Raw genomic sequence first — 25948 nt, forward strand, 5'->3', positions numbered from 1 at the left:
CCCTGCTCCTGCGTGGGCTCCTCTCCACGGGCTGCAGCTCCGGCCCGGGGCCTGCTCCTGCGGGGGCTCTCCACGGGCCGCAGCCTCCTCCAGGCCACATCCACCTGCTCCACCGGGGGCTCCTCCACGGGCTGCAGCGTGGAGATCTGCTCCGTGTGGGACCCATGGGCTGCAGGGGGACAGCCTGCTCCACCAGGGGCCTCTCCACAGGCCGCAGGGGAACTGCTGCTGCCTGCCTGGAGCACCTCCTGCCCTCCTGCTGCACTGACCTGGGGGTCTGCAGGGCTGCATCTCTCATTTTCTCATTCCTCTCTCCCAGCTGCTGTTGTACACTTTTCTTGAGGAAAAAGTTTTTCCTTCCTTACAGAGGCTCAACCAGTGTCACTGACTGGCTTGGCTCTGGGCAGAGGCTTTGGAGATGTCTGGAGCTGGCCCTTATCTAACATGGGGCAGCTGCTGGACTTTTCTCACTGAGGTCACCCCTGCAGCTTGCCAAAAAACCTTGCCACGTAAACCCAACACAAGTTGACTTGTTATATAAAAGCCCTTTTAGAAAAACACTAGTCTTGATCACGATAGCCATTTCTGCAGTTAAAGCAGTGGCAGGTAAAGGGGCAAACACACAAAATGGAAGCTTATGGAAGTTCTCTAAAAAGAAGCGTCTCATCTTAAAGGTTACAGATTTCTTCTGTTTGATGCCAAACAAAAATAACATTTTTCATCACTTTCTTACTGGAGTCTGTCGTCCCCTCACCCTTTTTAAAAAATAGATAGAATGAAGAGCAAAATTTAATACCATATTTGTGTTGTGTGCACGGATAAGTGCCTGAAAATGCTTTTTGTTAGTGTTAGCATCAACCAGGCATCTCCATATTAAGATTAAAACAAACAACTGAGCCCAAATCTTTTACTAGTAATCGACTATGTCCAGCTCAGGCAATTTCAGTCTTAAATATTTTTTTGCCAATCTCCTATCACTGGGTAGATGCTACTACTGGTTCCTGCTGTAGAAACGTGGAAGAATTCTAGCTTCAGCTGTTAGAAAAAGGTTGTTTCTTAGGTCAGTTAAGCTAAGGAACCTGGTTTTATTCAGTCTTAGAAAACAAATTGTATTTGTTGACTCAGAAATGCTTCCTAAATAGTCGTTAATACTTAGTTTACATAAAGATACCAAACCGTTTCCAGGATTATATAATAGTAATTAAATGATAGTTTGTAGCTGCTGCTATTCTGACTTAATAATCCTTTACAAATGTTGCTCATTTAACCAAAGAAGTTAAAGATTTTTTTTTCTATACATGATACTCTCAAGACAAAATGTATCTAAAGTTTATTATACAAGAGACTATTTTCTTGTACTAGAGACTACAGAGATGTACCACTTAGGTGATAATGGTTGTTTGGCTTGATTGCGTTGATGTATGGTAAATACTGAATTAGTTGGCTTCTGTTTTCACATTTCTTTCCCTAAATTATTTTCTAAATCTTTAATATAAGCTGTCTATCATGAGAAACCCATGCCACTATGAGTGTCTGGGCTTGTAACAACTGCACGACAGGTACTTGTCTGGTGAATGCAACTACTTTAGAAAATGGCCTTATTCCATATTTGTTGACTTCATTGAAGCTTTTGTTTATAACCAAATGCAAAAAAAAAAAAAAAAAATTAGGTATCTTACAGATACCTACTCAAAATACCTGAATGTTTTTCCCCTGTTTGCTTATGGATGACACAACAGGGGCAATCTCCGATTTACGAAGACCAAGTGAGACAAAGTGAAACACGTTTTGCTGCTGGCTTTAAATACATTAGTTGAATACCTAGCCTTCCCTTGGGCTTTTCAAAGCTACCTGGGACAAACAGCTTCATCTGTAGTTTAGTAATGTAAAAGGTCTGCTTCTCTATAAGGAGACCGTGCTGCGAGACAGAACTTTTCTTAGAGCAGTTGGATAGCCTGGTGCTCAGCTGCTTAGATGGGACGGTGCGTATGGTGAATCCACCGATGGCCCTGCACTTACAACTGTTGGAGCACTTGGTCTTTCACCAATACTTGCAATTGCATCACCTGTGTGAAAGTACAGAGACAAGACAAGTGATTTTTATTGCTGCAATTTTTGCGCATGTGTAATTGTGATTAGTATTGGGACCAAAGGTCCCTAATACGAGAACATTAAGCATATTAAACCGAGGAAAGGACATCGCCTTCACCTTGCCTCAAAAGTCCTACCAAATTTTTCTTTACGTGTAGCAGGGTTTCAGCATATCCTGATGCTAGTTAGGAAGGAATGAGAGTAGCTGGGACGAAGTCAGTTGAAACCTCTGACAAAAGCGTGATGTGCTCCTTTATGCATTTGTGATCACCTGGAAGAGAAACAGGGCGTTTTGCTCAGCAGGACTCTTCAGGCAGCAGGAAAGCAAAACGCTTCTCCTGGCTTGTCATGGACGTGGTGGGAGAAAATGAGGCCCTGCAGCAGTTCTTTGAAGGTAAGAGTCTAGTTTTAAGGCACAGTCTTAACAATTTGTTGTGGCAGCAAAAATACAGCAACTGTTTGGGATTGATTGAAGAAGAAGAAAAAATGCCCCGAAACAGAAGCTCTATTTATCCAAAAGTAGCATGTAATGCAATACCAAAAAGAAACAGTACAAGTGGTGTAGATGCACTGCAATGTGTTTTTCTTGGTATTATGGGGAGAGTAACAAAGGAAAGGTGGATCCTGTGGTGCAGTGCTGGTAACTGTCAGGAAGAAAACCAGGAAGTGGCCGAGGTCTCCTCGCAACTTATCCCTTCTGCAGCCATAGTGATTTTCATGAGGTTGGGGAGCTCCCTCCCTACTCTACCTCATCATGTCAGGTTACAGAGCGTTTTCTTTCCACTCAAAATTCCTCTGAAGCTATTTGATTGTAATTGGATCTGAGAAATTAAAAGCCAATATTTTTGTTTGTTTGTTTGTTTTGGCTGGGATCTGTCCTTACGCCTTTTTCCCAAAGACATTTGACATTCAGGCAGGACCCGTCAGTCCCTTGCCTTTCTCTTACCACAAAATTTGCTTTCTACCAGATCCATTAATCAAACTGCATCACAGGCCCTGCCATGATGTTACTCAAAATAGCTGTTAAAAGGCTTACATATTTTTCACTATCTAAATCTTATTTTTTTTTTGCTTCAATTTTCACTTTGCTTTTTTTTTTTTTTTTTAATATTAACCTTTCAAATCCAAGCTTTTATTTCTATATTTTCATTTCCTTCTCCTACCTCTGCAGGTATTCTTCATCTGTTACCAGTCTTAACTAGAACTACCCTTTCTGTTGGCTAAAATGGTCAACATTTGTTTTCCAGCATTTAATTTCCACTAAATATTTTTTAAAAAAGTAAAATATAAATAATTTCTAAATTTTATTTTTAATTTTAAAATAAAAAAAATTAAATTTAAATTTAAAAGAAAATTAAAATGTATTTATTTATTTATTTAGGCTTGCACTAGGTGAAAGGTGGCAGCTCTAACTTTTGACTTTGATTTCAGTCTAGGAAATGAAGGTCTGCCTGCATTCCTCAAGGAATAGTTTTTAAGCCAAGAAATTTAAATCAGTGAAACACAATCTAGGGCTGCTAGCAGGCAAATGTGTTTTTTATGGATATTACAAAATTCATACCATGTTTCATAAGTTCACTTTAAGTCACAAAGATCAAAAGCTAATAAACTTGGATTTGCTTTCAGCAAGATATTTGTTTTTATCAAGCTATTTGTTCAAGTACTGTACTGCATAGCTGTTAAATACTCAAAATAGTGTTGGATATGAAGTACATAAAAAGCTGATTACCAGAAAACTTTTTAGGAAGTTCCTTGGGAAACAGCTTTCTGGGAAGTGTGGGCTGGGTTTGGTTGTCTTCTGTGGTGATACTACAATGGCAGAAAGTATTTCAGGGATTTTAGCTGTGTGAGCTCTTTAGCTAGAAATACTAATTGTAATTGTACTAATTGTAATTCTAGAATGACTAATTTAACTCTCTTTAGAAGGTAGTTAGGTAGAACGTCTGGGTGGGGGTGGGGGGAGAAACCCTGTCAATTCCATTTAATCACAGAAAAAAAATGAAACATTTTGGAAAGTCATGTTCCTTTTGTGTGGTTCTGCTGTGTAGAACTAGAATATGACAAAGGTCTGCTAAGGTGATGCAACATGTGGGGATGACATTTATTTCATTGTCTGGACACTGACACTAGACGTATGGCAAGGCTACAGAAGCTAGTCACTCTTGCATTCAACATGTAAGTAGCTAGAGCCCTCTTGCTGTTAAACCACAGGTAAATTTCAAAAGGGAGTGGGCTGATTTAAAGGACGGCTCGCATTCTTTTCTTTCTTACTCCGCTGAATGTAAGGCCGACTTTGACTGCTTCTCTGCAGCTTAGCAGTGCGGCTGGTGGTTTGGCTTTAGAATGCTTCCAAATGAGACAGGAGCAATAAACTGCTAAGTCTGATTTAGTGGCCTCTGAGATTAGTCATAGCAGCTGGAACATTGTCTTTCAAGGCTACAAAACAGCTGAGTCTTGCAATATCAAGTTTCAAATGCTGCCGCTGAGGAAGTCTCTGATTCATCAGTGCTTCAGCTTTGGCTTCCAAATGGATCAGCTGGCAACTAAGCACATTTATAATGTTTTGCTGGATTATTTGAAATTCATGAGCAAAAAAGAATCCCACTTTCCCTGTTGCTTTAGTTCCTAACAGTGCATATTTGTTCTGACACTCATTATAAGATCAACTTGCATTTGCAGTATTGAGAAGGACAGTCTGAAGAAGTTTTCAAGGAAAATGAGATAATGTAATGATTGTTTTCCTGTAAATCACTACTTTCAATAATCAATAGGCCTTAGGTTAGATGTGACTCTAGCTGGGACTTGACCCTGGCTTTTTCTCATTCAAGAAAATGTCTTTTCTCTTGTGGTGTGGCTGTTCTGAAAGTTTTCTGTCTCATTTCATTCCTCTCACACTAGACACTTAATCTTTGATCTAAGACTTTTCCATGATTTCTCTTGAAATAAATACTTTTATTATTAAAACATTTAGACTTTTGAATCAGTAACTTCCTATTTGTGAAGGGGAGGGCAGAGCTGCTCGTTAGCTTTTCTGCCTGACCATCTGTAGCAGAGCAATCTATTCCTGCTGATGTTACCCATAAGGTGAGACAGAATGTAGGCCAAAGTAGTTATGCTGTTAAATTCAGCCTTCTCCTGTTTTGCTGTTGTTAGAAGCTATGTTCAGGTGTCTGAGATGTGTGTTTGGGCTCAGTGCCCTCTGTGATCTCTAAAGGAGTCTCCACATAGTGGAATCACCACCTCTTTGTACTCATGCTCCTGCGCGGATAACACTGAATATCTCTGAGGGTTTGGTAAATGAATTAAACCACAGAACAAACGTGCCATTAAAAATGAAACACTTAAAAAGCCAAAGGCCTCTCCTACCATTTTAAGGATGAGAGATTGAAACAGGAATAAAAGATGACTTGAGAACTTAAAAGTACTCACTGAGATTTCTGTTTCTCTGGAAAATGTTGGTATTTGGGGGGAAAAGCCATCTATCTTGACACAAGCTCACTCCTTACCTGCTGGAGTGTTGTAGATCTTCCTGCCACTGAATAACTGTGGTCTGTGGTATGTCCTCATGAGTTGCAGTTCCTCCAGATAGAAGCTGTTTTGTCCTTAACCGTTTTCTGCTCATTGCTGCCATGTGCCTGAGGTCCGTGTCATTTGCCCTGATGGCTGAGCAGCTTCTATCAATGACTCCAGTCTGTTCCAGTCAAAATGATCAGGACTATCTTAATAATTTAAACAGTGAGCAATACTTGGAATCCTTTTAGCGTGAAGGAAGTTAAGGAATTATCAGACCCCTGAGTAAGACTTACCTTACTGCAAGACTTACCTTAATGAAGTTCAACTGGACTTTTCACTGAGCTTTTATAGTGGCCCATAAAGTGTTTTAGTGGTACAATATCTCCACATGAAAATTAGTTATTAATTCCAAGAAAACATTTCCTTCAAGGTGCAAGGCTTTGTAGCAAGCTTTATGAATTTGTCCTTCAGTAGGCAAGTAATACTTAGCATTGAATGTGTTTTATGAGCCACTTATACATCTTCAGCTGTATTTAAGGATTGTTCCCTGTATGGAATAGCTGAGGTTTTGACACAAATCTTACTACAAATAGCTAGAGTTGGCTGGGAATTTCCTGGCATACCTCTTCTAATGTCAAGTAATGATCAGTTTAGTGTTCATCTGGAAAGCAGTGGCTATGCTTCGTGCCAAATTCAGACCTGTGTGTGACTTCCTCTGAAACAGCGACTCCAGGAAAGACATAAAAAGAACTGCAAGGAGTTTCTGGTTCTGTGCCCCCCATCCTTCACTTTGCATTAGATACTAGTGAAAAGGAGGTAACTGATTTAAATGCAGTAAGGCTCTGCGAGGAAGTGCTGAGAGAATTAACCGAGGCAGGATATTGAGGGATTGAGACTGCAGCTGTTGGCTTCAGGAGCGTATAGGGGAAAATGTGACTGGAGCCTCCTGGCTGGAGGAAAGGAGGTGTCTGCCAAAAAGGGATGTATGAACCAAGTCACCGTCAGACAGGGAGGACAGAGATCAGCCTACTCTGCGGTGCAAGTGGCTGGAAATAGGGGAATGGACAGGGAAACAAGGCAGTGGTAGAAGAGAGGTTTGGGACTTCAGATCAAATGGGACAGAGCAACAGAACATCTGTTGGATTTTTGATGGAGAAATGGTCAAAATATAGTCCTATGCTGCCTATGACTGCAGTCTGTTCTGTGAGCAGCCCTGTGTGAAACCCCAGTCACCATATCGCCTTGCCTTTGCGTTTTCCCTTGCCCCTCACAGGCGCCAGCTTATTTCTGCTGGTTCCTTGAGTAGCTGGCAGTCCTCTGCACAGTGACACGAGTCACCCAGTGCGGACGCTTCCCAGAGGATGGCTGGGCAGACTGTGCGGTGGAGTGTGGCCTGGGAGCAGAGATCCTTGTGTGCATGCTGATAAGGGCTGCTGATGCTGCACGTCCCCTGGCAGCACCGAGCCAAGCACGCAGTTTGGTGCAGGAAGCTGTACATGCACAGGGGCCTCTCAGCAGAGCTTATCCGTGTACACACACATAGCTCTCTGCCCTCGTAGTGGCTTTGGGTAACTGGCTTGCACACTACCAGGGAGCAACAAGAACAGTAAATAAACTCCCAATCAAAATGCCAGTGCGCTTTATCATCCCCAGGCCCGTACCTTTCAAGTGCTTACCATGTTTCAAAGCCTGTGAAACGGATGCCAGTGTTTTAAATACATTTGCATATGATCCAGCAGATCCTCCTCTGACGAAACATGCCAATGCAAGCACAGGCTGGCACAGAAAAGGAATGTACATGCAGAAAGAAAGAAAAAAGGATGGTTATTAGAGAGAAGTTCTACAGCGCAGCCAAATGCACTGTGGCTCTTCTGTACATCAGCATCACGAAACGTTCATTAGCGGTGGGCTGTCTTCCTGGTGTGCTTCCTTCCTCCCCCAGCACAGAATTACTTATTCCTTCCTTCTCCTCCTACCCATTTAACTGTTAGTGCAAAATGTAGAGAAAGTAGGGAATGGTGCGTATTGCTGTTGTCATCGCTAAGCAAGAGGGATAATCCCTGGACTGTGGGATGCCCGTATCAAAGACCCTGTCCATTTTTGTTTCAGAGCTGCACCTCAAAAGAGTTTGTTTCTGATCTTGATCAAAATAAAGCAATTCTTGGTTTTGTGGAACAGGAAAAACACGTTAGTAACAGGATTGTTTCATTATGCATGAGGGCCAGGCTACTTGAACAGGAGATCAAGTTTTAGGGAGGTTGTTGAAGAAAGCCAGGCCCCTGTGTACTTTCAAGCTGTTTTTGAAAAGTGCTTTGTTTGCTACTCCTTCAAGACTTTCCATATCACAATGTTGCTGAGGCAAGTAAGTCTGCTACACCTATTGAATCTGCTCTTCTCTGATGTGTGGAGAACAGCTTTGTATACAGTGCTGGTATGTTTGGATGCAAAGACCTACCAGCACACCTGCAAGCTGCAATCTCACGGCGAACGGCAGCTAGAATTCAGCCTGTAGCAGCAATAAGCAAACAATTTCTAGATTCACCCATGATCACAAAGCTATTTTGGAAACACTTGTGAGCAACTTGAATTTATGTAGTCAGACACACACACACAAAGGAGTTCCTGTGCAAAGTGGTCAAAGCAGGTATTAGATGCCGCTTGCAGTTAAACACTGGATCAAGAAAGAACCACATGAAACAGAGACAACAGAAAAAAGAGAAGAAACCTTATGGCTTCTGTTACGCATGTGTCTGCTGCTAGTACAGCGAGAAGACTGTTAAAGCACCAAAGGCAGTTACTGCTCCTGTGCTTAATGAGAGTGATTAACCTCATGTTTTCCCAGACAGCTGCAGAGTTAAGGGGAAATGGTGTCAGCCACTTGGGGCTGAGCCTCGATTTACAGGCTACTCCACTTTACCCTGTGTAGGAGTGGGATAGGGCCATCCAGCTCCAGTGGCTGGCTGGAGAAAGCAGTAACTTAAACTTCCTTATCTTGCTTGCTTTCTGACTGAACACACCTGTGTTTATAGAAGGCTTGCTGGAAAGCTGGTGAGCCTGCGCAGTAGTTTTGTTTGTTTTTCTTTTCTTTTCTTTAAGGAGAGTTCCGTCTGACTTGCTTGACTTGCTAGGAAAGAACTCAGGAATTCCACAGACTTTATAATCATAAAATCTGTTTATAGCCTTCAGTAACTAAGCAGCAAAGGACAAAGTACTGAAACTTTCCGCTCATTAATACATTTAACATGTTATTGGGCTGGTTTGTTTTGTTTGTTTTGTTTGTTTGTTGTTTTTCTAGGCAAAGACTATGAAGCTATCAATTCCTTTAACATTTCTAAAGCTTTATTTCTGTTTCCTTAATCTAAGTTTAGGACAATGGATTTTTAAATTATTTTAGAATAGCTTAAAACTATTAGAAACTCACTGGCAATACCAATGCAGAAAGTGGATCTCTGTGAGACAACATCTGGCCCAATCACCTGTTTTGATCCCAACATAAAGGGTATGAAGTTATCTTCAGAACCCATTTTTTTTTTCCAGTTGCAGATGGGAGCCCCTCATCCTCTTGCTGTGATAATTCAGTGAAGCCTTAATGACAAATACAAACTGGTATTTTCCTGGTGCAGCTCCAACATCTCCACCCTCACCTGTATGCTCTCTTTTGCTCTGCGTTTCCTGTCATCCTTTCTCCCCAGAGTGACTATATTTCTAAACAAAAGGCTAACCCATATGTCACACATGAGGTGCGCACCTCTGCTAGGACAGGGCTGACTTTGTTTTCCTTGTGTGGGACGGTGGGCAGCATTACTCAGTCTAAAGTACTGTTGACAGTACAAATTTCACTCTCAGAATTTGTCTTTTTGACATCTTTAATTATAGGGCAAGATGTCCACAGAGCCTTGGAGAACCCCATGGTGGATACAAGTATGCTGGAAGAATTCATCAGTAGTGACTTAGAGTTTGGAACTTTGTAAGTATTAGAGCAGCAAATTAAATTTTGTTTTCAGTAGCACATTCATAAAATCTGAATGCAACAGTCAGACCTGAAATCTCTTAATTTCAATAGGATTGTGGTATACTTTTTTAATTACTTGAAACTGCGTAAGCGCTGGAAATATAAATTGCAGATATTAACAGAAATACGGTGGTCTTGTAGTTCAACAGAATGGATGACAATGATGTCTGTGATAATTTACAACTGTTATACTAATTATGGCCTTAAATGCAAAGCTGTTATTTTTTAATATAACTAAGTACTGCTTTAGCGTTAACATTCAGAATAAATGATATAAATGAGATTAATGTATAATAAATTGAGAGACTAATGTAAACCTCCATGTCTGAGGGGAACAGGTCTGCTCTTTTTATCCTAATGCTTCACTCAGAAAAAAGAAGCTGTCCATTAATCTTTTCTGAGACTTGTTTTCAGAGTTACAAAGGCTACGTAATGCAAAGGGTCATGGTTAAGGGTGGAAAGTTATGCAATGCAGGTCTATCAAGACTTCAAACCCAAACCTTTCATCTAGACAACTGTCATATGATTGTTGTTAAATGTAAAATATGATTAATCGGCTGACACTTGCCAAGAGCAAAGCAAAAGTGGATGTTTTTACAGTAATTAAATGGCCCACAGGACCTTTCACTCTGTACATACTTGGCATTGCACATATTTACTTACAGTGGGCTAAATAGGCTTCTACCTGCTCTAAATCATGAATAATTACTTGATTTTCTCACTGGCCACACTCATAACAGAAGAATGAAAAACCTTTGTTCTTAGTATGGCTAAACAAGTATCAGATTAAACAGATTATCAAACTCCTTTATGACAACTTTAAAGTGCAACTGTTGCCTTCATACACAAAAACATATAGCAGTAATATATATGTACATATCTGGTATCATGTAGCTTAGGTACATTACATGGATATTATAGCTGTAGTGCTAAGCATGAGCATACACAATAACATCATCTGTTTAAAAGAGCTTCGAAGCAGTGTTTGAGCCTACAATTTGTAGGAATGCCTGAAAGGATTAAGAGCCAATTTCTGAACCTCCATCATCCCTAATGCAATTGAGGAACCCTTATATGTCCTTTGAGTGGCTGCGTGTTGGCATAGGATTTTCTCTCCTTTAAACTGCTTTGAGAACGTAATCAGAAAGAGCTGAAAAACTTGAAATAAAATAGGAGATGTGACAGCCCTGTGCCCTCAACTGACTGAAGCCAGGAGCATAGCCTCGCTGTAGCAGCCTGCTGATGACTTATGCTCTTCCCATTTTCAATGCAGAAGCAATGAATTGGTTTTGCTATGTAGCGTGAGAACACCCACTTGTTGCTGTGAACTACTCATGAAAGACTTGGCTTAGTTTAAATTATGCTCTAGTTCCACATCTCTCTCTAAGGCAGTAATCCTTTACATTGTCTGATAGGAGAAATTCTAAAAGTGTAAAAGCAAAACAGGGTATATACTATAACATAATCTAGCATATGGGCCAAAGATTAAATAATCAAGAAACTTTTTTCAAATCTCAAACACGTGAACACGCTGAGCTGTTGGACATGAGTTGAGTTGTAAACTGAGAGCAAAGCTCCAAGTGTCAGCTGCAGAAGGAAGCATTCAGTTTCCCTGTGAAAATCAGGAGGAAGGTGCACAGTAAAATAGCACAGACAAACATGTTCTTGTACAGAACAGCGTTACTGAAGTTTTTCAGAAAGGAAACAGTTCTTGTTTTCAGAGATTTATCTCTTTTAGTAACAAAAAAGAAAAAAAAGAAAAAAAGGAACACAACATTCTCCTCAAGAAACTGGCTGCTCGGGGCTTGGACTGGCGTATGCTTCGCTGGGTTAGAAACTGGCTGGATAGCCGGGCCCAGAGAGTTGTGGTGAATGGAGTCAAATCTGGTTGGAGGCTGGTCACTAGTGGAGTCCCCCAGGGCTCGGTACTGGGGCCGGTCCTCTTTAATATCTTTATTGATGATCTGGATGAGGGTGTCCAGTGCACCCTCAGTAAGTTTGCAGATGACACCAAGTTAGGTGCGTGTGTTGATCTGCTCGAGGGCAGGAAGGCTCTGCAGGAGGATCTGGATAGGCTGGACCGATGGGCTGAGGCCAACTGTATGAAGTTCAACAAGGCCAAGTGCCGGGTCCTGCACCTGGGGCGCAACAACCCCAAGCAGAGCTACAGGCTGGGAGGTGAGTGGCTGGAAAGCTGCCTGGCCGAGAGGGACCTGGGAGTACTGGTTGATAGTCGGCTGAATATGAGCCAGCAGTGTGCCCAGGTGGCCAAGAAGGCCAACAGCATCCTGGCCTGTATAAGAAGCAGTGTGGCCAGCAGGTCTAGGGAAGCCCTGTACTCGGCTCTGGTGAGGCCGCACCTTGAGTACTGTGTTCAGTTTTGGGCCCCTCGCTACAAGAAGGACATGGAGGTGCTCGAGCGAGTCCAGAGAAGGGCGACCAAGCTGGTGAGGGGTCTGGAGAACAAGTCTTACGAGGAGCGGCTGAGGGAGCTGGGCTTGTTCAGCCTGGAGAAGAGGAGGCTCAGGGGCGACCTCATCGCTCTCTACAGTTACCTTAAAGGAGGCTGTAGAGAGGTGGGGGTTGGTCTGTTCTCCTACGTGCCTGGTGACAGGACGAGCGGGAATGGGCGAAAGTTGCGACAGGGGAGTTTTAGGTTGGATGTTAGGAAGTACTTCTTTACCGAAAGGGTTATTAAGCATTGGAACGGGCTGCCCAGGGAGGTGGTGGAGTCACCATCCCTGGAGGTCTTTAAAAGACGTTTAGATGTAGAACTTAGCGATATGGTTTAGTGGAGTACTTAGTGTTAGGTCAGAGGTTGGACTCGATGATCTTGAGGTCTCTTTCAACCTAGAAATCTGTGATACTGTGATACTGTGATACTTTAAAAATCAGAGATAGGCAAAAGCATACTTATGTTGTTGTGCTTTCATAATGACCTCTCCCAGCAGGGCTGTTAAAAGAGAAATCTTTCATGCTTGGCTATGGGGTTTGGCAAGGAGGTGGCTGTGGATCACATGGAATTTCTGGGTTCCCAGCCAGGATTCTTCTGTCATGCCTCCAGCGCCCTGGCTCTGCTACTGATTTTCGGAACATAACTGCCTTTCCACCTCGTTTTGTCTGTGCACCTGCTCCCTGCCATGCTCCCACTGGGTCTGAAGGTGCTGTGCCACGTAGAGACCTTGCCTCACACCAGGGCGCTGAGTGCGTTACTCCTGTGCAATGGTGCTGGCTGTCAGCATAAAAACCGGAGCTGCTGCAGAGATGGCCCAGCTTCCCGCTTCATGTAACGTGAACTGGGAGAGGAGCTTCTTGCTTGCGTAGCTGTACGCAGCGGAAAGCAGCCCGGCTCTGCCTGACTTTGGCACAGCACAGTGTTACTCAGCAGGCGTTTTCACGGCGGGTGACGTGGAAGCTGCTGGGTGGCAGTGCTGCGTGTGGTGCTGCACGGGTCTGCGTTTTGTGAGCACTCTTTGTTGTGGGCAGAAGAGCCTCATTTCTTAAATTCATTGCCAATTAGCACAAACTTTTGATCAGTGACTCGGCTACTGAGATAAAGAGAACATAAACAATTAAACGTACTTCCTCCACACAGACTTTCCAAGGCTCAGTTTCAGCCGAGCACTTCTGCCTCTTTCCTGCTCTCCAGTCCCTCCTTGCCTCCGTCCCTCCCACTGCCTCCTGTGAGGTGACGGGAGGCCTGTGGTGGGATGGTGGTGTGTAATGGCTCCTCCTTGCCACTCTTCACCCCTTTCTGGTTTTCCTCAGCTCTGCCATGGGTCACTCAGGACTTGAGTCCCCTGCCCCGGAGGGAGGGGTGTTTGGGCAAGAGCTGGCAGCTGTGGGGCGTCCCTGCAAGCGGGAGAGGCGGAGGGCCAGAGGGGATGTCTGACAAAGCGCAAGTGACATTGCTCCTGTGAGAAAGGGCAGCAGCCATGGTGATGAATGCTCCCCAAAGACCATTTTAAGTAGCTTGGTGGTCCCCCTCCAACTGCTTTTAGCGTTCTCTTTGTTTTCTCCCAGTAAAAATTAACACTTATTTTTCATCCCCAGGCAAAGCCAGTTGCCAGACTCCCCGCCAGACTCTGGGTCGGAAGCATGCTCTCCACCGCAGCTCAAGAGTAGGTGACGTGAATTCTGCCTCTCCTAAGCTAGCAGGAAGGTCTCCAGCTCCTTTTCTTTCTACCTCCTTTTTTATCTGTCTGCTTCCTGCAGCCATCTGGAATGATGCTTCATGGCCAAGTGGGCAGCAGCCTCCACTCCCATGTCCATCGGCTGTGGCACCCAGCAAGCTCCCCTGCAGGTTCCTGGAGACTTTTCCTGACCCTAACACCAGTGGGCATCCCTGCAGCATTCCCCAAGGCTCCTGTCTGAAGAAAGATAATACCGTGCCCCCATGGAATAGTTCTACATCCTCCAGCTGTTTGGGTTTCAATTATTCATACTTCCAACCAAATGTACCTCAGATTTCCAGGTAAATGATAAAACCTTTATGCAAGGGATGAGACAGATGCAGAAAAAAATGGAGCTGATAGAAGACGTGGTTAAAGACTGGTGTAAAATCCCTGTGGGTGCAGGATTTTCCACAGGATGGCAGTGTTTAGACATGTTTGATACACTTATGTTTGAGGGTTCTTTAAACATCTTGATTAAAATTAGGATTACAATGTGTGGGAATGGACTTCAATTCTAAGAAATTTACAAGGCTAAAGAGGGATCAACAGGAAGTTAGTAACTGGATTATAAAAATATTTAGGTGTTTTGCAATGCTTTCCACAGGGATTTGTACATAAGGGTCTTGAAAGTGTTCCGACATGAGAAAAAAAAAGTCATATAAATGTAAGCAAGTGAAATGGCAGTCATATACCATCTGCCATGTTTATCCACCAACATGTTCCAGATGCTTAATTCAAATACGTTGGGTAGCGCAGGCATCCAACCATGATACCTAGTAAGAATGAATTGACCAATGCATACCAGAGGGGGACCTCCCCGGATGTTGGGAGATAATCCAAATTCATCAGTGTTAGTCCTGGGCTTGCAAATTCTCTGTCTCCTGCTTTCCTGGGAGCTCAATTACGTGTTACATTGGTGATGTGAGTAAAGGAAGCTGGGGCTAGTTTTCTTGGTGAAACTGTTTATGTTTTTTCTTCAGTATCTGCCAGGACTGTCTGCGACCTGGGCTTTGCTTTTTTTTTTTTTTTTTTAAACACTTCCAGAAGGAGTGACTATCTGCCGGGATATTCCATATTATATTTTATCATATCAAAACTTTGGAATAAGATTTTTCCCTTTGCAGAAAGGAGCAGATTTTAAAATTTCAGTTTCTAGGAAAGGGGAAAACTGTTTCCCACCAGTTTTGCCTAGAGATGTCATCATTAACGCATTAGTTTAATAGCTATTGGTCTTTTGTTTTCTGTATAAGAAAAGCGAGTTCACACTCAGTGAAGTAAAATTATTTAAGAAAAAGGTATAATTTTAATGCAGATATCAGGAAACAATAAAACCCTATCTTGTATGCACTCTGTAAACTTGAAGAGATTAGGTTCTCTATTCATATGAAATTAAAAATATTCTAATTTATGTTTTGGAAGGAAAATTTGCATAATTCAGATTAAAAAAGCTAAAATCAATCTCCTGCTCCTGGTAAATCAAAATTTGGGTGACTATTGTCAGTTAGACAATTTTAGTTATTAGAGTTAGTTATAGTTAGACATTAGAGTTAGAATGAGATACCTGGGTATTCTCTTGTAATAACTCTAATATCTGTATTCCAGCTGAAATTAGTAATGTAATGTATTTTTAAAAAAGTATTTCTACAGCATCAGGCAAAAAAAGGAAGTTATCACAATTACTGGGAGATAACACTGATCCTCCAGTCTGGTCTAACAGTTGCAGTCAAGGTAAGCAGATGCGTGAAGATGGAATTTAATGTTTCATACCATAGACAAGTAAATGTTTTAAGAGCACATGTCCTAGTGACTCTGAAAAGGTAGTGGTATTAACCTTCTGTACTCCACTACCAGGTTTGAAACAATTTACATTTTCATTTTTTTTTTTTAAATTAGGACCTATGTATATTTGAGAGAGACGAAGTGTTAGAGGTCTTTGCTTACTGACTACCCCCCAAACAAAATATTCTGCCCTTCTCCATGCATGAGCCTGCAGATGGTACCATACTCTGCTGACTTGCTTGGTGGGCAAAAGTTGACTGGGCATAGAAACTTGGGTTAGCTTAGCAGGGTATTAATGTAGTGGGTGAGAGAACAGATTGCATTTTTCCCTTTATGATATAATTTATCAACTGTATATTTTTTTCCACAAAGTGTAGAAAATTCTACAAGTTGGTAAAAACTGTATTCTCCACCCCTTTTCCAAATTAACTTAATCTGTGTTTTTTATCAAGATAAATATGCTAAACTTATACCAATTGATATAAAAAACCTTATCAGCCATGTACAGAAGTGCGTCAGCTTCTGTGAAGTGTGAGGCTGTCTGTGAATCAACAGTTTGTGATAAACAATTTATCTGAGGAATTTTCAGCCATGTCTGTTAGTGGAAAATCTGAAAGTTTCGTGTTATTTCTTCAGTGTAAGTTATATTTAAGCATTAAATCAATCTTTTAGATATTTTTTTTTTTTAATGAGTGACAAGTGGATCTACTAGGTTAGTTTTCCTTTGGTACTTGTTATTTGATTGTGACTAGTTCTGTGAGTCTATCACTCCTGTAAAAAAGAAGATAAGTAGTTCCAGAACAGACACTTCTCTAGCTAAAATCGTTAGTGCTGTTTTTAACACTCAAAGACACAACTTTGAACTATGTTTTCTTTGGGAGTCTGTGATGATAAAATCTTGCCAACCCATTTGTAGTTGGAAGAAGAACACAATAATTGATAAAAATGTCATGGTGAGGATCTTTTAGGAATGAGGTGTGAATTTCTTTGTTATTTTTTAATAGCATTTTTGCCCTTGATTGAAATGGGGATTTGCAAATGAAGCTTGGGCCTGAAATTATTGCTGTAGCAGTAGTCTCTGTCAATGTGCTGCCACAGACCATGGAAAGATCTTAGTTTATATGCTCACTGACATATTTTCTCCCATCCTTATGGCACTCCATTGGAGAATGTGGTCACTCTTACCACACTCTCCTCTGTCATCATGAAATGTATAATGAATTATGGTTCACCCTGTTTATCTCAGAATGCTATTATATATAGTCAGTAAGCTTAACCAGTTAACCAGAGGCAGTGGTGAATGTGCTTGCTATTGGAAAATTGTGCCTTCATCTTTCAAACTAAGTACCTGCTGCAATGAGCTGGGGTATATTCAGTTTAAACCTGTACTAGAGAGAATGGGAAACATCTGTAATTCTTTTGCTTCTTTCACTGCACTTATCTGTCTTTGTCCCACTTTGCTTCTTGCACAGCTTCTTGCAATGTTGCAGATAACTTGTGGTTTAGAATAAAATGTTTAGCTTTCCATTGCGGGCTGTTTATTTATTTTTTAATTATTATTATTATTATTTCCTAAGGGAAACTATGTATCCTTTGGGAGATAATAGGAAGTGCTACTTGTACAATATTTTGCCAATTAGGAAAGGTAAACATTTTATTTTGTGTGGCAAGGTAATATAACAGGATCTTTTGGAATAGCTGCAAAGGAAAATAAAATTTAAATATATTTGCAATATATTTGTGTGTTAGTGCTTTTTTTGTGCTTTATATGTATGTAAATATATCAAAATTTTAATGCAGGATTTTTGCTAGTTACAATCAGTGAATCGTCTCTCTCTCTCTACAGCAACTCTTAAGGACTGTGCAGTTGAGGTGCAAGAATATGACAGTGATGGACAGAATGCTGCTTTGGAAAAATGCTATCAAGCTCTAACATGGCAACTGTACCAAACTTCTCAGTGGAACAGCTTATTTAACTCTAATTATGAAAAACTGTAAGCACTGAAGATTGCACTTGGAAAAAGTGTTTCTTTTTTTAAATTTTTTTCTCTGGTCCTGTGGTTTTACAGCAATAAATGCTACAATTGACATTCCTTGTTCTTTCTGATTATAAGACTGAAGAAGGAGGTATAGCAGTGGTGGGTTATGAATCTGCGGATGTATCCGATAAGCAGAACTTTAAACACTGCTTGAAATTTGTGCTAGGTTTTCTGATTTCCTTTCAGGGATTTAGGAGCAAAAGAAAAAATAGTTTAACATAAATACCTATAGTTTTTTTTTCTTTTGTCAAGCACATTAGTGGAAATACTTACTGAGCATATTGCATATAATGGCCTAAAACATTAAAGAAATGGAAATAGAAGATACTATTACTTCTAGATTCACATGACCAAAGTGTTATAACTATAGTTATATATGTATAATGTGCAAATCGTTAGTCAAAGACTTAGAGTTTTTCTGTATAAATCAAAACTGTAAACCATTTCTTTTGCCTCATGATCTGGGAAAGGCCGTTCCAAGTTCACTTTACATCCCAGATTTTCTCCATTCTAGTATTTAGTGCATGATCCCTTTTAACAAAGGCCCTTCTACAGTGTCTGGTCTGTGCCCCAGGATTGGTGCAAACAATTTGTTAATGTCTCCACAGGACTTAGTAAGTAGTAAATTTTAAGTTTCCTCTAGCTCAAGCTGCTAAAAGCGCTCATGGAAGATTGGAGTTTATCCGTGTCATTGCTGGACACTCACATTCCCTGTTATTGCACTGTCTGATAGGGGTAACCTACATCACAACCCTTTTCCTGAGGGACTGACATGATGAGAGAGCAGACCGCTCAGTGTTTGCACTTTTCTACTCCTTGGGAGCTGGACGGGCCAAGAAACCTCACAGTGTTTCAGATATGTTTGGGATATGAAGTGTGCGTCTAAATGGAGGTGGTCTCCAACTCCTCTTGCGCCTTCATTTCATTTGAGCTGTGAGTTAATGGTGGGAGACTCCTTTCCTGCTGCTAACCCAATTACTTGTTGATTCCCATACACTTAAAATTGAAGTTCCAGACTCACATTTCTTGGTGGCTTGTATCAACAGAGATAAGACAATGAGTTGCTGAGTACTGAAACATCCAAATACGTGTGTTGTTACCATTACTGTGCAAAGATACTACTTGCAGAGAAAGTCAGTATTACATTTAAGTGAGGTCAATGGCAGAGCTGTTCTTCCAAGATGCGCTGTAGTTTATGGCACAGGCCACAGATTTGTTCTAAGTGGGAATAGGAGTTAATAGCAATATGACTTCATAGTTTAGAAGTAGTTTTAAAGTAGTTTTCTTTCTATTCCCTGCACCAGATAATTTGTGATTATTTGAAAGGGACTTCTTACTCATCATTTATAAAAACATAACAGTCTGTACATTTTTCGTAAATTGTAAATACGTTTTGATTCTTCCAACCAATGATGTGCAAATAAGTTCTGAAAAGCTATCTTTGGTAGTTGTGTTAATGAGAGGTTCACAGTAGCATCAGACGAGAGATCATCATTATCCAACTTTCATTAGCAAGACAGGCCAATGTCCATATGAGAGCTTTGTCATGTAGTCCTATTATTTCAGAATTATCCATCACTTAAATCAGAGAACATTGCTGGGATGGTGAGTTCACTGGCTTTTTAGAAAGATCTTTTGATATCTTTCCTTGTCTGTTGTGAATTATAAGGACAGAATACTCTTTGGGTGACAGATTGGTCCTTTGAAATAAATGGAATTGAGTTTTGTTAGTTGGGGTAGGATGGAAAATATTATTGAAGAGTTTTATAATGGTCTGGCCATAGTTATCTACAGCTTTGTTTTTAGTTTGAGTAAAGGCTTATTTAACCCTAGCAGATTCTGCAGAAGATCTTGGTGTGGGAAATGAGGAAAAAAATAGGGAATCTTGCTGTTTTGTTAGCACATTGCTGTCTGCAGCAGTAGTTCAACTCAGTTGTTTATAGCAATGTTGTAATGAATTCTTGAATGTGCTAAAAGGTTTGGTGCACAGAGTTCCTTTATACCAGATTTGTAAGTGAGGATTATGTAAGCCTTCCCACCTCTGGTTTCCAAACATTTAATGTGTCAGATGAGAATTACCGTATGTTTTACATGCATTTTCATTTTTACACCTCTAAGAGGCTAAGAAGAAAATATCTGTTGAACCAGTGATTGTAAAGGTATATTTCCACTCATTTCCACACATTTTGTCAGTAAAAATCAGAAGGATTTTCAGTCCACATAAAAAGTATGAACTTGAGATACAAATATATGTGTACTTATGGTTGCTATTCTTTCTTCTTGTCTTCATAGACCTGCTGTAGAATATCACATTGTCACAGACAAAGGATTTAATTTTTCAACAGTGGATGATGCCTTTGTGTGCCAGAAGAAGAATCATTTCCAAATCACAGTCCATATTAGAATCACTGGACATCCAAAATATGTCAAAACTCAGCTAGGGATGAAACCAATAGAAAAGTTTTACTTGAAAGTTTTTGGAATAAGGGCAAGTATTTATCTTCTTTGCGTATATTGCTTTTAATGTTAGTACGTGATTATCCACATAATGAGGTAAATAATTGAAGCGAACACTTTTCATAATCATTTTTGTCCAAGTACTGGCAAAAGACAACTCTTAAAATTACTAATGACTTCTGTGTGGTACTCTGGTGGAGTGATGTTTTATGGTTGCTTGTGCTTGGTACATGCTGAAAGGTGTAATGCTTGTCTGGCATGTGGTTTTGATGGTTTCTCTCTTACTGGCTGAAGTTTTCTTCCATCTGTGGGCAGTGCAGTGACACCAGCTGGTGTGTAGGTGGCCAGTCTATCCATTGACCAAGAAGATGTGTTGAAAAAAAATCACAAAGCAAAGAAAAATAATCAAATCTATTTTTCCTGAACAGTTCACGTGTAGAAAACCAACACAATATCCCAGTTTCTTCTTGTCAGGTTTTCAATTTTCATTTAAAGAACCAAATTCTTCCTGGCTCATATGGGTCCACAATCTTGCATATAGAGAAGTAATATGAGATTTTCTTCTTTCTGAAAAATTTTACCATTTTTTACTTGTTACCAACATTTAGTTATTTAAAAAATCCCTGTAGTTTTTTTGCTTAGCACTCTCTGAAACACGAATGCAGAATAAACTAGTGAGTATTATTGTCATATATTCCTCTGTGCACCAAAGAGCTGCTTGGTACCATTTCAGAAAGGTACCGAAATTTACATTAAAATAACTTACTGGACTGCCTTATGTAGGCTTGGTTCTCATGTTAAAAAAATGACATTTATGACTTGAAATAGAACCAGCCAATAACAGTCAAGACTCAGAAATTAAATGTTCTTTTGCAAATTAATGTATCACTTTTTCTATTTTCTGTTTTCTTTCAAATTATATGCAAGAATGATTTGGGACTTTAGACTAGCTAGAACAGAGCATTGATCAAGTGTCAGTTGAGTAGGTGTATATTCCCATGTTACTTTCTACTAAGTTATATGAGGAATGAGAGAGATTGCACAGTTTGCCTGTTCATTTCTATTGCAAGTTTTATATCTTTAAAAATTTAGTATTCTTGTCATTTTTGATTTTTTTTTTGATAGGTGGAGACTCCAAATCAAACTATTGCTATTGAACAGTCTCAGACAGATCGAAGCAAAAAAACTTTCCATCCTGTTAGGTAAGAGTTTTGAGAAAATTATTCAATTTCATTTCAATAATAGAGTGGGCTGAACTTTGATGTAGTTCTTTCTTGGAAACTCATAGTGTCTCTAATCCATCTTCTGATCTTTATTCAAATTCTGTTCCCGGTGAGTACATAAAATTGCAGTAGTAATATATACCTGGTCTCCCTTCATTAAGGGAAAAATTCAGCAGCTTTACAAATGCCCATCCTAAATATTTGCATTCAGCTAGCAGCATTATTGTATGGTACTGGAGCTGGATGGTGGATGCATTTCCCATCCTAAGAAATGTAAGTAATGTTCCTGCTCTGTGGGGGCATGAGACTACATGGACATGAGACATATTTGCAGTGCTTTTAATGGGAAGTGGCCTGAATAGAAACATACATGCAACTTCTCCTGGGAACTGTCTGCCATTCTTCTGCATTTTAGCAGCAGAATCAGTATTTGTTTTTTTTCTAAGTGTTTCCTGTTGCAGCTGGTCTGTTCTCTAAAAATAATTGAATAAGCCTTACAGCAGAAAAAGATAAGACATTGTCAAGTTTGACAGGACAGTGTTTGGATAAAGCCTGCAATATGCAATCTACAGAAGTATGAACTTTGAACTTGGACAAAGAGCTGTATTTTCACTTAATTAACTCCATCATAGCATTATTATTCCTTTTACATACTGAAAAGTAGATTCTGGGTGCATGTCAATTGTCTCATGTGTGACAATGGTGGAATTTTCACTTATAGTAGACTAGAAGGTGGCAGGTGGCCTGTTGTTTTCTCCATGCAAACTCTTTAATCTTATTATTTATTACTTACAAGAGTGGTACCACTATGTATTTGAGACATATATATATACATTTTATGTTTTCAGACACACAAATTAAATGCAGATGAAAAAAAAAAGTCAAGCAGTATTTTTTTTTTATAATTTTAATATGTAAGTTCAAATCCAATAATAAGCAATGTTGCCCTTGGCAAGCAACAGATTCTCATCATATGGTGCACATATGGTTTTATTATATTCACAACTGTGTACAAACAGACCGAGAAGCACAGACTCCTACTAATAAGAGCAGTTTCTCATTCCTGGTCCTTTATCGTGTATGTTTATCTCCTTGACAAGATCAGTGTGATTTTTATGCACTTTTATAACCAGGGTTGCTGCATTTTTACTGGGGTACCTCTGTTATTTTTCCATTTATCAGCTTTTCTTAAAACAGTTTTAATGAGCTTGAGGAAATGTGGGTAGATCCAGGGAGATCTCTGAATAGTTATTTCCCTAATCTTGTTTCCTTTCCTGTTTTAGAGTTGATCTGCCAGGGGACCAGATAACTAAAGTAACGTTGGGAAGGTTGCATTTCAGTGAAACAACAGCAAATAACATGAGAAAAAAGGGGAAACCTAATCCTGACCAAAGGTATTGTTAGCCTGTGTGTGGGAATTGGAAAAAAGAACATCTACTTTAGAGTGGAGCTGAAGTGTGTTAAAAATCTAAATCTCAGTGTTGCCAAATCCTGTGATCTATTTGTTTAAAATTCTGTGATACTTCATATCTGCTTAAAGGCTTCTCTTCTAGAGTCACAGAATGATATGAGAACAAACAAATGAGAAAATAAAATATCTTCATGATTAAAGATCGTTTCAGGAAATCATAGCCACAGTGTTGTTGGCTGAGATACTGAGGAAGCCAAAAGATACCATCCCAAATTACAGTCATTTTCTTCTGGAGAAAGAGGATTCTTCATCCCTAAGTCTTCATTACTTAAATTTGTGATTTTTTTTTTGGTTCATTTTCAGTGATTTGTGTGATTGAAAGAGCATATTACTTGAGAGTGGAACAAATATTTTCTCTTTCATATTGTAACAAACATTTTTAAAATGTTCTGTCTATCTTTTTACGTATCAACAGTAGCAGTTGTATTTAAAACATCTCATTTTCTTCTGCAACAAGGCATTATTTCATTTTTTTTCTTCATGAAATAAATTTCAAATTAGATACTTCATGCTGGTGGTTGGACTGTATGCTGTCTCTCAGGATCAATTCTACTTGCTGTCTGCAAATGTCTCTGAAAAGATCATTGTAAGGGTAGGTAGAAATTTATATTACTTTCACATTTACTGTTTTAATACTCACAGGAGACTATGGGGAGTGATTCTCCAGTGTAAAAAATTACCACTGAATAAAAAATATGGAGAAAACAAAAAGCTGTTGCATACGTTATGAATACATTTCTATCTCATAACTGTCAAATTTTAAAACACTAGAAGTGGGCTATAGAAGACCTTAAAAAGAAAGTTTGTTGTGAATACAGAATATGTTGATTTTTCCAGATAGTTTTTCCTTTGAGGTGAAACAATTGCCTGGACTTGTCAGGAATTTGGTAAATGCTTTCATTGGCTAAATGCTCCATTTTCAAGGGACAATGAGAATTAAAAAAAAAAAAAAATGCAAGCAAAGAAGCAGTTCTGGGAAGATGAAGACCTATGGCTAGCACTTTCCAGTGTGTCTGAGATTTTAGAAATTTATATTTTTATTCCATTTTTAATGTTAGAGTCTTTTAAAATTTCAATGAATAATGTTTTTTTTCAATGCATGTGAGAGCAGGGTTTTTGAACAGGAATCCAATGAATAGATTTTGCAAACCTGTCCACTATTCCAGCCAAAGAGAAATAAGGTAGAAAAGCAGAAGGAACAACACTGGCTATGATTTGAAGTGGTGAAAATGTCAACAGGAAAGCTGGAGGAAAAAAAAAAAAAAAAAAAGGCAGTTTTCCAGATGTCTGAAAGGGTTTTAGTGGATGGCAGGGTAACCTGAGCCAGCCACTGGTTCCTTTAAAGTGGCAAAGCTGTGCAAGAGAAAGAATTTCCTGTTCTGGCCCTTTATATACTGAAATATAACGTAACAAAACTACCAGCTGAATAGTGGTTATCAGGCATATCAGATCATGCTCTAATTGTGGCAAACAGTGGTAAGTGCACAACACCATGCACTATAGATGTCAAAGCCTTGTGAAAACCTGAGACTCCCTCAGATGACTGTGAACTTCTTGTCACAATCGTACTCTGCTCAGACTCAAATTTGGAGGCCTGAATTCAAAGTAAAAAAAAAAAGGTAAATAAATTGACTAAATTAATTATTGAAAACAAATACCTTTTCTAATTATACACACTCCTTTGTTTTTTGGTGTTCTTTGAAAGACTCTGTTTCTCTGACATAGAATTTCTAATGTGAATTATTTTTAAACATTACAGAGGATTTTAGAGACTTTGTGAATGCATTTATTCTGGGATCCCTCAATGAAAACGACATTTGGTAAAACAGATAGTCATCATTATTCGTTTGTCCAGATGGTGACCTCTCCAGGAACTGCTATTTATAGACTTTGCAGGTCCCTGGAACCTAGCAAACAGGTTTTGAATGTATCTTATACTGTAGTATCTCAGTTGCCAAAAGCAAAATTCATTTGGTAACTGTAACTTGCAGAAATTGCTGTTAGAAAGTAAATTTGTTCCTGCCTTTTTCATTAAGCATTGTTTTCTACCAGTTCAAAACCACAAATAACTGAAAAAAAAACCCTCATTATTCCATTTTCTTTCTGAGGCATATTAGTAAGACTTAAGCTGTTTAGGATGTCAAACGACTTTTGATCAGTGACTTAATTTTTGTGTGTGTGTTTTATTGTGAAAATGCTCTTAACAAGGTAAGCATTTCCTGGGCTATGGTTTGAGGTACATTTCATTTTGGGGCAGCACTGAATAAACCATGCTTGACTCATTTTTGTTCCTATCAGAATTCTTGCTCTTGTTACCACACTCCTCCTCAGTCGTGTTGGTACAACTGCTTTTCTGGGGTCCTGCAATTAACTGAAAAGGGGATGAATCTGTGTTAAAAACAAGTCCAATTTTTTTGCTTGGTTGGTTTTAATTCAGGCTGGTTCCTCCATCCTGGTCTATGTCAGGGTATCAACTGAGGGCTGGCAGGTGGAGATGAATGATGGGGAGTGGGCTGCCTGTGCTGGTCCTGCTGCCAAAAGAAATGTACATCAAGCTGTAGCCCTGGGCAGATTTTGGATTCCTTTCTGCCCCTGCGCCACAGTTCTCCATTCCTTCAGTTGTGCTGAGGTGATTGTCTGTGTGACGTTGCTGCAGAATTACTGCAGGAAATAGAATAGGCCTGAAAAGAAATACAAAGCCCTATTCGTCTTACATGGTTGTGGCTCCCCAGAAAATGTTTTGATGCTTGTGAAAAGGGAACGGGTAGGGGCAGTGGTCTCACTACCTCTTCCTATCTCCCTTCCTGCTCCTAGTTTTAATATATTTGTTGTGGAGCAAGGCTCCTCTGTGCTAGGTGCAGTATAAACAGGGAAAAAATGATCCCTTTCCACAAGTGGTTCACAATTAAATTGGTAATTTACCATTTAGGTAATGTAGTTAGGCTTCTTTTTTTCCACTTACTCATTTTCAAGGGTTATTTCTAGAAACCTTCTATACATGACGTTTATGGTTTGGAGCATCTATTTATGAGAACAGGACCTGTGAATTCAAACAAGATCATCTCTGATCCTCTCATCTGTTCAGTACAGGCTTTTGGTACATGCTGGAAAAGTTCATGAAACTACATGTAAAAGAATGAAACAAATATGGCCAAAGCATGTAAAATTACATAAATATGTAAATATGT

The 25948-nt window shown here is 39.8% G+C and overlaps 1 protein-coding gene across 3 annotated transcripts in view; it reads left to right on the forward strand.

Moving 5' to 3' along the window:
• The first annotated feature begins 1863 nt into the window (after positions 1 to 1863).
• Positions 1864 to 25948, forward strand: part of MYRFL (myelin regulatory factor like) — a 45615-nt gene continuing 21530 nt past the window's right edge. Inside the window, exons 1-10 of one of the 3 annotated variants that reach the window (XM_066992954.1) lie at positions 1864 to 2485; positions 9481 to 9571; positions 13670 to 13737; positions 13832 to 14090; positions 15428 to 15519; positions 17417 to 17564; positions 19902 to 20097; positions 21192 to 21268; positions 22573 to 22683; positions 23262 to 23352. In XM_066992954.1, the coding sequence (XP_066849055.1) occupies positions 2440 to 2485; positions 9481 to 9571; positions 13670 to 13737; positions 13832 to 14090; positions 15428 to 15519; positions 17417 to 17564; positions 19902 to 20097; positions 21192 to 21268; positions 22573 to 22683; positions 23262 to 23352 (1179 nt within the window). In that variant the 5' untranslated portion in view covers positions 1864 to 2439. The remainder of the gene's footprint in view (positions 2486 to 9480; positions 9572 to 13669; positions 13738 to 13831; positions 14091 to 15427; positions 15520 to 17416; positions 17565 to 19901; positions 20098 to 21191; positions 21269 to 22572; positions 22684 to 23261; positions 23353 to 25948) is intronic. The other 2 variants (XM_066992948.1, XM_066992939.1) reach the window with 2 other exon arrangements.

The sequence above is a fragment of the Anser cygnoides genome, chromosome 1, assembly GCF_040182565.1.
Source record: "Anser cygnoides isolate HZ-2024a breed goose chromosome 1, Taihu_goose_T2T_genome, whole genome shotgun sequence".
Lineage (NCBI taxonomy): Eukaryota > Metazoa > Chordata > Aves > Anseriformes > Anatidae > Anser > Anser cygnoides.